Source organism: Atractosteus spatula, chromosome 28 (genome assembly GCF_055471065.1).
Source record: "Atractosteus spatula isolate fAtrSpa1 chromosome 28, fAtrSpa1.hap1, whole genome shotgun sequence".
NCBI classification, from domain to species: domain Eukaryota; kingdom Metazoa; phylum Chordata; class Actinopteri; order Semionotiformes; family Lepisosteidae; genus Atractosteus; species Atractosteus spatula.
Genome location: NC_142733.1, coordinates 9,152,623 through 9,165,817, shown reverse-complemented (window position 1 = coordinate 9,165,817; position 13,195 = coordinate 9,152,623). Strand labels below are relative to the sequence as shown.

Genomic DNA, 13,195 nt, shown 5'->3' with positions numbered 1-13,195 from the left:
CAGGGGCACAACAGTAGTGTCCCATCTGAACCCAGGACCTGCCAGTGCAGAATCCCGAGCCCTGCCGCTGGTGCGCAGAGCTCTTGGCCATGTTGTTGCACAGCTGAGGGAAATCCTACTGCAGGATGCACTGCATTGCACTGGACACTAGACCGCCAAGGTCAGGGGTCAGGATAACATTCTCTGAAAAACAGGGCAGTACAAGCCGTGAAGCCTCATACCCCCAGTGTGGCCTCTCTCCTGCGGCCCTTCATCAAGCTGCCGAGTTCTGTTAAACTAACGATGATAAATCCTGAACCTGTAACATGATTATGTGGGAAAGCAGATGGCAGAAACGGAGAAATATAGCCCCTAATAACAGGGAGGGCCGGCTTAACTGCCATGTGTCCTTCCTGATTATCCTGCTACTCCAGCCAGAGCCTAAATTTACACCATCATGACAGGTCACGCTGTAAAAGTCACCACCGCCACAGTAACTCGTAACTGCTTCTTATGAGAGAACAAAGTTTTCAAGTGTCATACTAGTCAGGAACATGTTCATACTGGGAGCACTGGTGCTGAATTTCTGATATTGCACCAGCACCACAGTTTCTTTTTACAGTGCGAAAATTTTAAGGGAATCGGCAAACCTAGCAGCACAAAATATGACATAAATAAATGTTTAATACAGGGGTTGATGTTGCTCTGCTTCAAGTACGCATCGGGGACAAGGTAAGTGACTTCTATGAAAATTTAAAGGGAAAGTAAAACAAGGAGGAAATACATTAAGAACACAGTCACACAGTTAAAACTCTTGAGGCTTAGCCTAATCATTGTGTGCAAGACTATCTCTGAAACCGATCACCTAAGGAAGAAAGTGCGCAGCTGGAATGGAAGACCGCAATTATTGGGTACTGATTAAATGCAACAGGAGCGGAAACTAACATATTTCTAATATCTAAGATGACTAAATATTAAAACTGCATTTGAAGCAAAAGTTTCAATGCTCATAAAATACACAGAAAAATAAAATTAAACTGAACTGAAACTACACTACTACTGTAGCACACTGAAACGTATACAGTAGTAAACCGTGTATTAAACATGCTAAACTTCTTTGTGATAACACAGGTCAAAGAAGTGTTTGCTTGAGGTTTTTAAGGTGGATAATTTCACCCAAATGTGATTTCTGGGCGCCCAAGGAAAGCATGGTTACATGTACTGAACAAGAGACACAAAGACAAAAACCGACTGTCAGGGGCATCACCAAGCAGAGCAACACAATGAAGGCAATCGCAACTTACTGCTGTATTTTATTAATGAACCCACTCAGATAATTTTATTAATGAATTACCTAAAGAATTAACTTTCTGTTGCTTTTCATTTAGAAATGTTATTTTCACTGAATAGCTAAAAAACCGCAACAAGAGAAAAACCCTAAGAAAACCATGATTTTTCCCCATCATTTTATTATATTTCATTTACAAATAGTAATGCAAAGATACAAAGACAGAAGCCTTCACACAACAAAAATATTTAAAAATGTACTGTTTCAGATCAAGCGTTCACATCGTTTCTGAGTTAGCACACATCTATAGCCCACTTCGATTTTCCCCCATATTTTTTTCATTTTATTTTTTAATATAAAAAGCACAATAAATAAAACCAGACATTTTAAAGGGCCAGCTCTCCAAAACTAACTTGGGATCATGGAGCTGTGTGACTGAATGTAAGTTTTTGCATATTTAGCGAGAAATGATTGTACAGATCCTGTCATAGTGTTGTGAACCGTTGTTGGACACACATGCATTGTCAGACGCAGAAAACTAGGTTATTTTACATTTTTAGCTGCCATTTATGAGAAACAACTGATGGAACAGTCAGATCTCATTTAATGCTTAAGTTAAGAGGAGTCTTTTTCTACATCTGTGGATCATTCCGATTTATTTATCTCACCTGTGTTTTTCTGTTGTTTATTTTTTTGCATTTCTGATTTGCATATCCTATTATACGTGGGTTGCTGGGACTAATTTGAAAAAGCAGCACCATCTGAGAAGATTGATGCAACTTAGGTCACGCTCCCTGTTCCTTCTGGGGGAAGCATTTCCCTGTGGGACAATGCTATGCAACCTAACAGAAAACCATGGCTTCCTGAACTGTGTGCAACACTGAAAACGCCCTGCCACAAAACGCCTCGATCGGTAGTGCTTAAGCAGTCTTTTCAGACATAACAGTGGTGGCTGGGAACTGTGGTCAATCTAGTGTAAGAGCATACGCGGCGTGGGTGGAATTAACAGAGAAACGCAGATGACACACATGACTCTCATAGTCCCTATTCTGCACGTAAACAATTCAGTCGCAGTGATTTCAGTGTCGTTCACATTATAACCCCCAAAATATAAAACCTTACACTTAATGGTGAAAAAAGGACAAAACAATCTGTCCAAATTTCCCTGGAGTAAACATTCTTAATTTCCCCTTGTCGTCTGATCAGTGTCACAATATGGCCAGAACTGCTTATACGATACACACAGCATTTTGTGTCCGATACGTGAGTGCAGATTTATCAACACACAAAAGCATGCAGACGAAATTAATGCGTACATATTTCAACTTTGGCTTTCAATGGCTAATTCAATGCCGTAAAGTTTAAGCAACAGTGTCCTCCCCCCACTCCCATTTAGAAACAAAGAACTCAACACAGAAACGGATCCATTACCGACAATATTGCAAAGCACTCTGAGGTACAGAACAATGTGCAATGCTTCAAAGTATATCCAGATTGCTGGGGGGGGGGTGGGGGGGTAGAAATGTTGCTTAAACTACGTTTTGAAACAGAAAAGTGCAACATTTAAACCAAACCCTCGTTTTTTTACATCCAACTGGAACATATAGATGATTTATGGCCCAATGCATTAAAGGAAAATAAGCTTATATGAAAAACTGAATATAAAATAAGTTGCAAATACCATATACAGCTTCTTCAGGGCACCAGCAAGCAATATGGCAAAGACAAGTCTTATAGAATAAGTTCTGTTTACAGATTTAAACCAGGAATCAAGCTAGCTGTTGTAACACTTTAAGCAACTAAGGAAGACTATCAGAAAAAGGACAAAACTGTGTGTACCTTTCTTTTAGGAGCTAAGTACCAATGTCTTATGTTGCTATCTTACCTAAACGCTCATGTTTCTTGTATTTTGGACTATGAAGCCAAGTAATGAAGCCAAACTTGAATTCTATCCAGTTCCGTAATTTCTCTTCTACTTTGGTAGGCACATCACCAGTGAGAGCTTCCCTTTCTGGTAGTAAAGACACTTTAAGCTTCCTGGGAAAGACTGCCGAGTTGTATACTAGGTGAGGGCATGACCTGGTGTGGGAGCTGAAGGCCTGGATTTAGGTCCAGTCACAACTGTATCAAGAATCCTGGTACAGAACCCCCCCTCCAAACAAATCGCACACTACAAATGTTAGTAACAGTCACATTGCAGAGGTTTGGGTAGAGCTAACAAACACTCAGCATTATGAATCTGACCAGTGTCCATACAAATGCATTCACAGGCTATTCTGAGACTCCTAATCTGGAAAACTGGAGTTAAGTCCCATACTCTCACTACAAATCAAAGTCAATCTGCTTAGTTATCACCCTACAAGGAAATGAGACTGAATGGCTGCAAAAAAGAAGATGCCATAAGGATACCTTTACATCAAGACATCAAGCCTAGAACTGGAGGTTCCCTGCATCTCTTGTCTCGAGAAAGTAACCCAATCCACACACCGACAATTCTCTGTGCAAAAAGCAAGTACATTGCACTTTTCCAAGTTTCCAGTTGCTCACTGAATGTTCTGAAAGCTTAGAGGAGGAATCCCCAAATTTAGACACTAACCAGACACTCTCCTCCCAGAAAGAAACCCACCCAATGCGGAATTCGGGGAATGTGAGATTTGCTGCCACCTCCAGCTTGACTGCAGTTGGGATTTTACATTCAGACAAAGGTGATGGATAACCTGGAGGCACTCATCACTAAACTAATTACATTCTCCGTGGCCTTGAGAAGTCAAACAGACACCACTGGACAACCTGGATATAGCTCTGCCTCTCGTGGTCTCAAGCAAACCAGAAAGATGATGAAAAACCCACAAATCAGACCCCAGGACATGAAACATTTTCCCTGTAAAGCATATCCAGGCAAGGGCCTTAAACCTTTTGGATTTTCCTTGCTATACGCACTGGCGATATAAAATCACAACTTACTGATTTTTTTTCCCATTAGATACACATCTGCAATACTGACTACATTTAGAGAGGCAGGAAGAGCAAAGGGGGAGGAGCATTGCACACTTTGAGCAACACCAATAATCCTCCCTTGCACCTTTCCCTCTTACTCAAATTTCAGGAAAAAGCACTTTAGTGTGAGTTCTGGTACGAGAATAGTGGGAAACGTGAATTGTTCTGTTTATTACAAGGATTATCATGTCAGGATCTACAGTAAGGGTAACAAAAACAGAAGCACAAGTGGATATGAGAGCTTTGGGCTGCAGTGGTCTCGGAAAATAACACTCAGAGCTCCCACCCTTTTCTGGTTCACCCTAGCTCTGCGCCTTTTTCATTTTAAATACCGAAATAAACAGAACGTCACTTAAATTTTTTATTCTCACATTCAGTCCGGAGTAAACATTACATGCCTGAAAGCAAGCAAACACCTGTTTCCACCTGAAGCAATATCTGTCTTGCAGAAAGAGTCCACCGGCCCGACCAACCGTAGCACACAGACAGCCCCTCTACTGTCAGGACCCAACAAGTTCCATAAAAAAGCTTTTCTTTAAATTTTAGAACTGACTGCTGTTGCCTGCCCTCGCAGGATCGCCGGTAGACGCAGAAACAAAATCAGGAATGCAACAAACGTACATGCAAACTGATGGAAAGCTAAACTGCCCACGTTTCTTGGTACTTCAGAGTCACAACGCACACGATACAGGACACAACAAACAGAAAGTGTACTGCAGTTGCAGCCTGGTGACAAATTGGAAGCAGAGCCCGATTTCAGCTTAGCATTCTTGCTTCTGTCAATTTCTGTAGTTTTGAGAGCTTTCACAATTACAGACTAAATACACAACATTTTTTACTGCATAAAATAAAAAAGCTTACATTTATATATATTTTTGTAGTTTTACATAAAAGACAAGACAACGTAATAAATAAGTTAATACATAGTTTTTCTCTCCCCATCCCCATTCTCTTTCTTCTGTACTACTCTCATTGTTGCATAAGAGAGTCTTTCTTCTTTAATTTCCAAACACAGGAGTCTTGCAAAAAAGAGAAGCCTTATACAGAGTAAGTGAATAGATCCCTTGCTCTTTTATGCTGGTATAACGACAAACTTTGCTTCTTCACTCACATGATCGGCAGCAAATTTACAGGAAACCAAAGAACCGAAATCAGTTTGCCAACAAGTGATCCTACAGTTTGATTACTGATGCAGCATGGCACCATGAACTAAACTTGTACGTGCATTCAAGGAGTATTCAACTCTAGTTTTACAAATGTTGTAAACTTTAAAATAATTATTTTAAATAAAAGCTTGCTCTTCACTGCATCCTGTGGCTCTCCTGGATGGAAACCTCACAACAAATCAGTGTGCAACAGTCAGTTTGTACACATTCAGAAAATACAATATTTTTTTTCACCTTTGACAAAATAAAAGAGCATAAATATTTTAACCATCCTCTTTTAGTTAAAAGCATTTTAACAGTATAGAATTAAGCTTGGCAGATTTAGGTTGAATACAGTTATGTATTTTGCATCTTATTTACGGGGTGGTGTATTCTTTCAATATTTCTTTCCAGCTTTTCACTCACATTTTGTATTGACATGTAAACAATTATAGAATAACACTACCTATACATATAAATGCATGTGCATATAATAAACATAATACATACACATAGTTATGTACACATGTATGCACATGTACAGTGTCTAAAACCATGAGTTTTGCAAAAAAGTATAACAAAAGACTCTTGCAAAAATCTTTTCTCCTCAGTAACTGTACTAAGGTAGAACTTCTCTTTAAAAATCCTACTGTTTTGTCATTTTGCCTATAGCCTAATTGCCATATTCTTTACTGAGCTCCTGCTCAGTGAATATTAAAGTACATTTTGGCTTCTAAAAAAGTAAACCATTATTGTGGTACAGAATTGTGATTTTGTAAGATGCTGCATGTTAAGTTATTTTAGTATTTTTCTTGGCAATCTGAAAATAAACTAATATAGAAATAAGATGTGCAGCAAAGTCTTAGCTGCTATAGACACTGCACACACACACGCTGCACGTGCACAGGACACAGACTTTGTTTGCATTTCAACAAACCCAAGTTTGCCAAGCTTAGACATAAGGCAATTTACACCACAGCTGGAACCATCAACGAAAACGTGTCAGTAGAAGAAGGGAAAGACCACAAAAACAGTGTAGTGCTCCACTTGCAAGGTATTAAGTCCACCCATTTAAAAAAGGAAATAAAAATCAATAGTAGTTCATCTTCACATCGTGCTGACCTTTAAATAACCAAAATAAAGACTGACATTAAAAAAATACCATGCGCAGCATGCCTACAGTACAGAATTCAAACTGGATCCCAAATTAAAGAACACAGAAGGAACACCGAAACACCAGACCCAACAAAAGCAAAATTGTTCAGACTACTCCCCCACTACACCCCCCCCCCTCAATAAGAGCTGTGAGCAGAAAGTTGTTTTTTTCAGAGGGTGTAGTACATTTCATGACTGTAAATAGTGACTGGCTTTCTGCATGCTAAGATGGTTTTTAATGCACAAGTTTTTCTCCTATTCAGCAGACTGAAAAAAGTGCAAACTTGTTCGTCTCAAAGATGGGAAAAAAGATAGTGGACTCAAAGATAGTCAAGCGTGATGCAGACAAACGCTACAGTGGCGACGAAATGGTGAGAATTCTTTTTACTTGTTTCTTTTAACTTGTTACTGCACGTTGTTTGTGTGTCCAAGAAACGTTTTGCACAGTGATATAATACTGGTACTTGATTCACTAACATGCACAAGCATTTCTAGTAAGAAAATGAAAAAAGAACCAGGACCGTCTGATCGATATGTTGCTCATTCTTCATGCAAATTTCAAAAGCTGCTTACTGGGCCATTCTAGTGCAGACAGGGAGGAGCCAAACTGAGTATAATGCTGTAATCAAGACTATGTACACAGAAGAGTTGCCTTTGTCAGGTGATTTAAGGCAGTTTTATTTCCAGTTTGAAGCTCTAATAACACCACAAAATCCCTGTTTTGGGGATTTATACTGATAAAAAGATTACAGGTCTGTAAGGGATGCGACACCCACAGAAGACTGAAATGTAACATTTAGCTGTCAAAACAAACGTGCTGTAGCAGAAAGTACCTGCAACATATCGGCTTTCTCTGTAAAAGCTTGATGCATTACATGCTTTCAGGATCACGTGCCAATTGAGTTTTTCATATTCTACGCATTTTCAGAAAAAAGGTGATTAAGATGCATTGAAGAATCATCACGAGGAGACTGGTCAGGATTCAAAGTTGCAACCAGGTAGTTATTGTGCAACACCCATTCTAAATTACTGGTAACTGCAACAGTGGAGCTACTTTCAAATTACCATCCAGTTTAACGTATAGAGTAAAAAAAATTATATTGTGCTTCTAAAGTCAAATTAATTAAAAATCAATCTACACAGCCTTTATGAGCAGCTAGTATTAAATGGGTCACTACAGTAAATAAAAACTGACTTAACTATGCCTTTTACATTGGGCACCCCAAGCTACAATGACAAGAGATATGTTACATATTTCCAGTGGGTTCTGTGTATGTATAGCAGAAGTCTGCATTCAGAAAGTAAAAAGTAAAAGGATTTAATGCCACATCAACAAAGCTTCCAAAACACAGGTTGATCTTGGAAAGTGAAAGAAGAGATAAATTCTGAATAATGAGGTTAAGTTTAAGCCTAGTATTTTACATTGTTTACAATTTGAAATGTAAACAGAAGTTAAAAGCACATTCAAAATCTTCAATTGCAAATAACTCCCTCCTGGACAATGGTGTAAGACATATCTGAGGAAAATAAGCTTCTGCTGAACCCAAACAAAACACATGCACCCCAAATTTTGATGTATCTCATAACATAATGTATCCACCAACACATTGTAGCCTATAAACTGAAACTTAACAGTTATCGGATCTGACCTCTGCATTCCATTACTTCACGTTTTTAATTCAGCCTTACACACAAGTCCTACGTCCACCACTGAACTGCTGAGGGTTCACAAAGTTAAAATGAAGTAAAAAGCCGTCTTTGAAAAAGTCAAAGTTTTCCTTTCACTTCAAGCTCACAACCAAGGCACGTGATAATAATAACACACCTTGTAAATGAATGCCCCTTCATTAATTACTCACATTACAATGGCCATCTTTAGAAACAAGCAGCAATAACAATTGTAAAAGCAATCTTTCGAGCTACTTGATAGTTAATACTGAAAAGGCGTCAGTAGTTTTGGTTTGGTGCAATATATAGTGGAAACAGCTGTGCAGACTTGAGTGGCTTTGCACAGCTAGAGGACAGCTTCAAAAAGTATGAGGTTAGCAGTCACACACGATGAACGTCATACTGTAGTGCTTCATGAAGTCCCCATTCGTTCATGAATCACACCAACATATAAAACCACTGAAATATGATAAAGCTTGTGAGCAATGCAACACAAATCACGCAAACCCTGCACAGAGCCTGACTGTACACAAAGGGTTTCTCCAGATGTTTGATCAACAAAAAGAATCAAAACCCACAGCCCTTTCTACAGCTCTGACTACTGCATGTTCCTAACACATCTGTGCATTCTTAAAAATGCATCCTATAACTACGAAGGAGCAGCCTGTTAACAAACCTGTTAAATTTCAAAGCTGCTTTTCAAAAGGCAAAGTTTTTAGGAGAGTTGGAGATTTGGGTCCAACATTAGGACTCCTGTACATTATTTGACACTGTGGTATACAGTGGATTTTATCAGGCTGTAGTTTACATACATTCTGGTTGCAGCAGTATTTCTAATGCTATAAAAGCCAGGTAGTGACAATCTTTTATTACAGAGAGAACGTTTTTTCTTCAATCCTGCGTGATGAATAACAGAAGTTAATCATCCTGCTTAGAGGAGCCCTGCACCCCTGCCATGCTTTTGTCCAAGGCATTCCAGCAAGACTTTCTATAGACTTATCTTCTGGATAATCAATATTGTTACAGGTTTTTACAGCTTTCTGCTGGTCGTGAGATAATCACACATGCTCTGAAAAAAAGGAAAACACGATTTGACTTTTCTGGTGAAACGGAACAGAAACACAGGAGATTGTGATCACTCAGAAATGGCATGCAGCAAGGGACAGATATAAGGCGCTTCTGCTCCAGCAAAGTTTGCATTATTTCTGTTCTTCCACAAAAACAGGTAGTGCTTTTGACCAAATGGCAATGTGCATATTGAAATTTGGCCCAGGTTAACAACTGTTTACTCATCGCACCAGATATGTGATAATTGTCTTGTTTTCCCAAACTGATCACTTCACCAATGATCCACTATTGACAACATACCCAGGTCGGAGGGGGGTTCATATCATTTAATACTTCTGCCTGGAAGCTGAGGAGGCCTTTTCAAGCCACTGATTAGTCAATTAGCCGCCGAAGCTAAATGACTAATCAACTGATTAAAACTTAAACTATTACATATTAGGAGTCTAATCATATTTAAACATCATGCAACAGATCTACAACCAGTATTTATTTCTGCCAGGGATCTCTATTCAAGACAGCAGTATTCAGTATTAGGAAAATATGAAAATCACGTCTTCATTTATACATATATACATACATGGCTGTACAAAAGTCTTAGTATGCACCTTTTACTATTTTCAAGTTTTTCCTTTTTGGTGATCATCTACTACATGTTTTCAACATTTTAAACTAACATTGGATCTGAACAGATCTGTATTCTGCAGCACAAAATATGCTACTAGTTGTATCAATGAGAAGAGAAGATCAAATGACGTTAACAATAAGGAACACCTGACAATGCGTTGGTTATATTTTTGCCTTAAACTATTGTAATTATTTTGAAGATGAGCAATGTGAATTCAAGACTTCAAAACCTAAAAGCCTGGCTTGTTCTCACCCAAATTAAATGATATTAATAACAGATGCTGCTGTTATAATAGTGTGCATAACGTTAGCAGAGGCTTCTAGTAATTATTGATCCTCACAACATACATCAGTTTTAACTCCTGATTTACTCTAAGACTTTTGCACAACTTTGTACATACAGGTCTACAGGTAGGGGAAATGTAAGCGATAACATCATGCTAGGAATTTTGAAAAACATCCCTTATGATCCAAAGCTATTTCACTGAATCCGATGGGAAAAGTTTTTCTGTGGTCACGTTAGTCTTAGAAAAAAACTTGGCTTGCCTAGTATATACATAATTCCAAATACACTTGATATGAACTTCACACTGCACTGGAGCAAAAGGTTAATAATTACCCTAGCCCCCCTAGGTATGCAACATAACAGGAAACAAAGCCACAAGAATCAATGATGGAACAGGACTCACTGCTCAGCTGTGTCCCAACTGGACAAGTGCCAGAACTTCTTTCTGCCAGATTGCCCTGAATTTGGGATGTGCCAAAAGACAAAGAAATAAAAATGAAAACAAGCCACCCGGAAAAAGGTATCCCACACCTTCAAGGAGTAGTAAACCTCCCACTACACCTGTTAGTTTGAAGGCTCTGGCAACAATACCCAAGGAATGACAAGAGAGGAGTGGTCGAAGTAAGAACAGGGAGCACAGGTTTGTGCTGCACAACAAAGCGTAGTCACAAACGATACTCTTCCTGGGGGTTTCTAAAAACAGAGCGCAAAAACATTCAGGAGATACTTCTTCATATTCACGAGCTAATGGACAATTGAAAAGCGAACCTGACTCATGTAAGGCAATCTGGGGTGATCTCACAGTGATGCGCTGGAGTTGGCTTGCTGGTTACAGTAGTGTTTTTTCCCCCATTTTCACATTTTGTTTTTCCACCTCAAAGAAGAATGAAGTGATCCCATAATGTCCACATCCTTTTTAAAAAAAAAAAAGTCTGAGAATCTGTTACAAACGCTACCGAGACCTAGATTTTCCATTTAACCTCATTTGGAAAAACTAAAACAATCTGAGCAGGTGGAAAGTAGTCTGGTTATCTCAGTTGGTGTGCTGTGGCACGGTGATGCGCCTTCAGACTGAAATGGGATATCTGCCATTTACGAAGAAAATAAAAAATAGTATCTAAAATATTGTTTATATATTAGTTCTGTAGAGTAAGCGAAGTGTTGTGCTGCGTGTTTGGTGTGTACATACAGGGACTTTTGTGTGCAAAGACGTGATACACATGGAGAATGTTTGAAACCTCTGCATTTCGCCGTCATCAGTTCCTGCCAGTACGGGGTGACTACGCCAAGTCAGATGAAACACTGAAATAAATCTGGTCTCATCTAAGCGCTCTTTTCTAAGCGCTCGGGCCTGGCGGGGGTTGTGGTGGTAACAGGCTGAGCAGGGCAGGACCTGTTCCCCAGCAACAGCCTCCAGACCCTCCTGGGGGGCACCCAGGTGCTCCCAGGCCATAATCCCTCCAGCGTGTCCTGGGTCTGTCCCTGGGGCTGTCCCTGGGGACTCTCCCCAGTGGGCTGTGCCCAGTACACCTCCAGCAGGAGGCGCCCTCGCCAAATGCCGAGGCCACCTCAGCCAGCTCCTCACGATCCCGAGAAAGAGTAGCCCTACCCCTAGGGTCTTCCCGGACAGCCGAGCCCAGCAGCCCTACAGAGAACATACTGTACTGTAGGTGGCACAGAAAGCTAGATGAGTAAAGACAACTCAATGGAGATAAAAGCAATAGTCACACACTAGCAACTGAACAATACTTCAGGAACCCAAAACCATTTAGAATGGGGAGGGTTATTACTCCTTGTGCTTAAAAAAAATTCAAAGAACGAAAACAGAAAACTTGACCAGTGCTGGTAGATTTTAAATAAATACAAAACTGAAATTAAAAAAAAGAACTATATACATATATAAAAAGAAAAACGCGCCGACTAAAACTATCAGTACAATTTGGCAGGGTACAAAAACAGGCAGTGAATGCTGGTCAATTCCAGAACAAACAAAAGGACAAACAGAGTGAGAGAAAAAGGACACTAGAAACACTGGTTGCTGATAATCACGCATTCTGGCTTTTAAGGAAAAAGATGACCGAGATGGTAAGTTAAAGGAAAGGGAATCTAGTGTAGCGAAAGTAAGACATGACAGAAGAAAAACATGTTGCAGCCATGACTCAGACAACACGGTGTTCATATTAAATGGTGATTAAGATGGGTGTAGTGCTTCAGCCCCCTTGTTTTCTTTTTAAATACACTACCTTGCTTAAAATGACCAGATACGAGCTTTATAAAATACCAAGGAAAATAAAAAAAAATTGACAACCTGCAGCAGGTATTGAAGGAAAGTCTGGAGGAGGCTGCAGAAGAAACCTCAGCTGTCAGCCGTGACAAGGGGCGCATGGCATAAGCGTACAGTGGGCGCAGTTGGCATTACAAGCTCAGAACAACAAGCTTAATATCATTGAACCTGTTAGTGCTGCAGTTCTCCTCTCCCCCTCTTCCCCCACAGCACGGAGCAGCACGTCACCGACCAATCGGTTTGGCTGCTCGTCTCGGCAGGGCCTCAGGGGTAGGGGCAGGAGTTGGCGTAAGTTGGGGCAGGGGGTGGGGGGTGGGGACGTGTGTGTTGGTGCGTGGCTCCCCATTCCTCCACGAACGGCCGGCCCTCCTCACAGCCTGTCCATCCGAAACGTGTCCTCCGTGGCGGGGTCGGCCAGCACCATGTCCGGGTCGTTCAGCATGTGCAGCCCGTCCAGAGTCAAGGGGTCGATTTTCAGTTCGTCCAGGGGGAACTGGGAGTCGGCGTCAAAGCTGACGTCGCCGACCCCGGCTAAGGAGTTGGTCAGCTCCTTGGACAGGCTGGGCGGAGACTCCCCCGTGACTGGCAGGACAAGAGGACAAAGGGACAGATGAGGCACTCAAACCCGACTCGTTCCAGAACAGGACAGTTATAGCACTTCTCCCAGGCCCGGGCATGAAGCGAGAGAGGCAGACAGGCAG

General features: G+C 40.6%; 1 protein-coding gene across 1 annotated transcript in view; it reads right to left on the bottom strand.

The window, feature by feature from the left end:
• Positions 1-1,437: 1,437 nt before the first annotated feature.
• LOC148813992 (CREB-regulated transcription coactivator 1-like) overlaps positions 1,438-13,195 on the bottom strand; it is a 42,974-nt gene continuing 31,216 nt past the window's right edge. Inside the window, exon 14 of the mRNA XM_088907451.1 lies at positions 1,438-13,076. Within this exon, the coding sequence (XP_088763577.1) occupies positions 12,865-13,076 (212 nt within the window). The 3' untranslated portion in view covers positions 1,438-12,864. The remainder of the gene's footprint in view (positions 13,077-13,195) is intronic.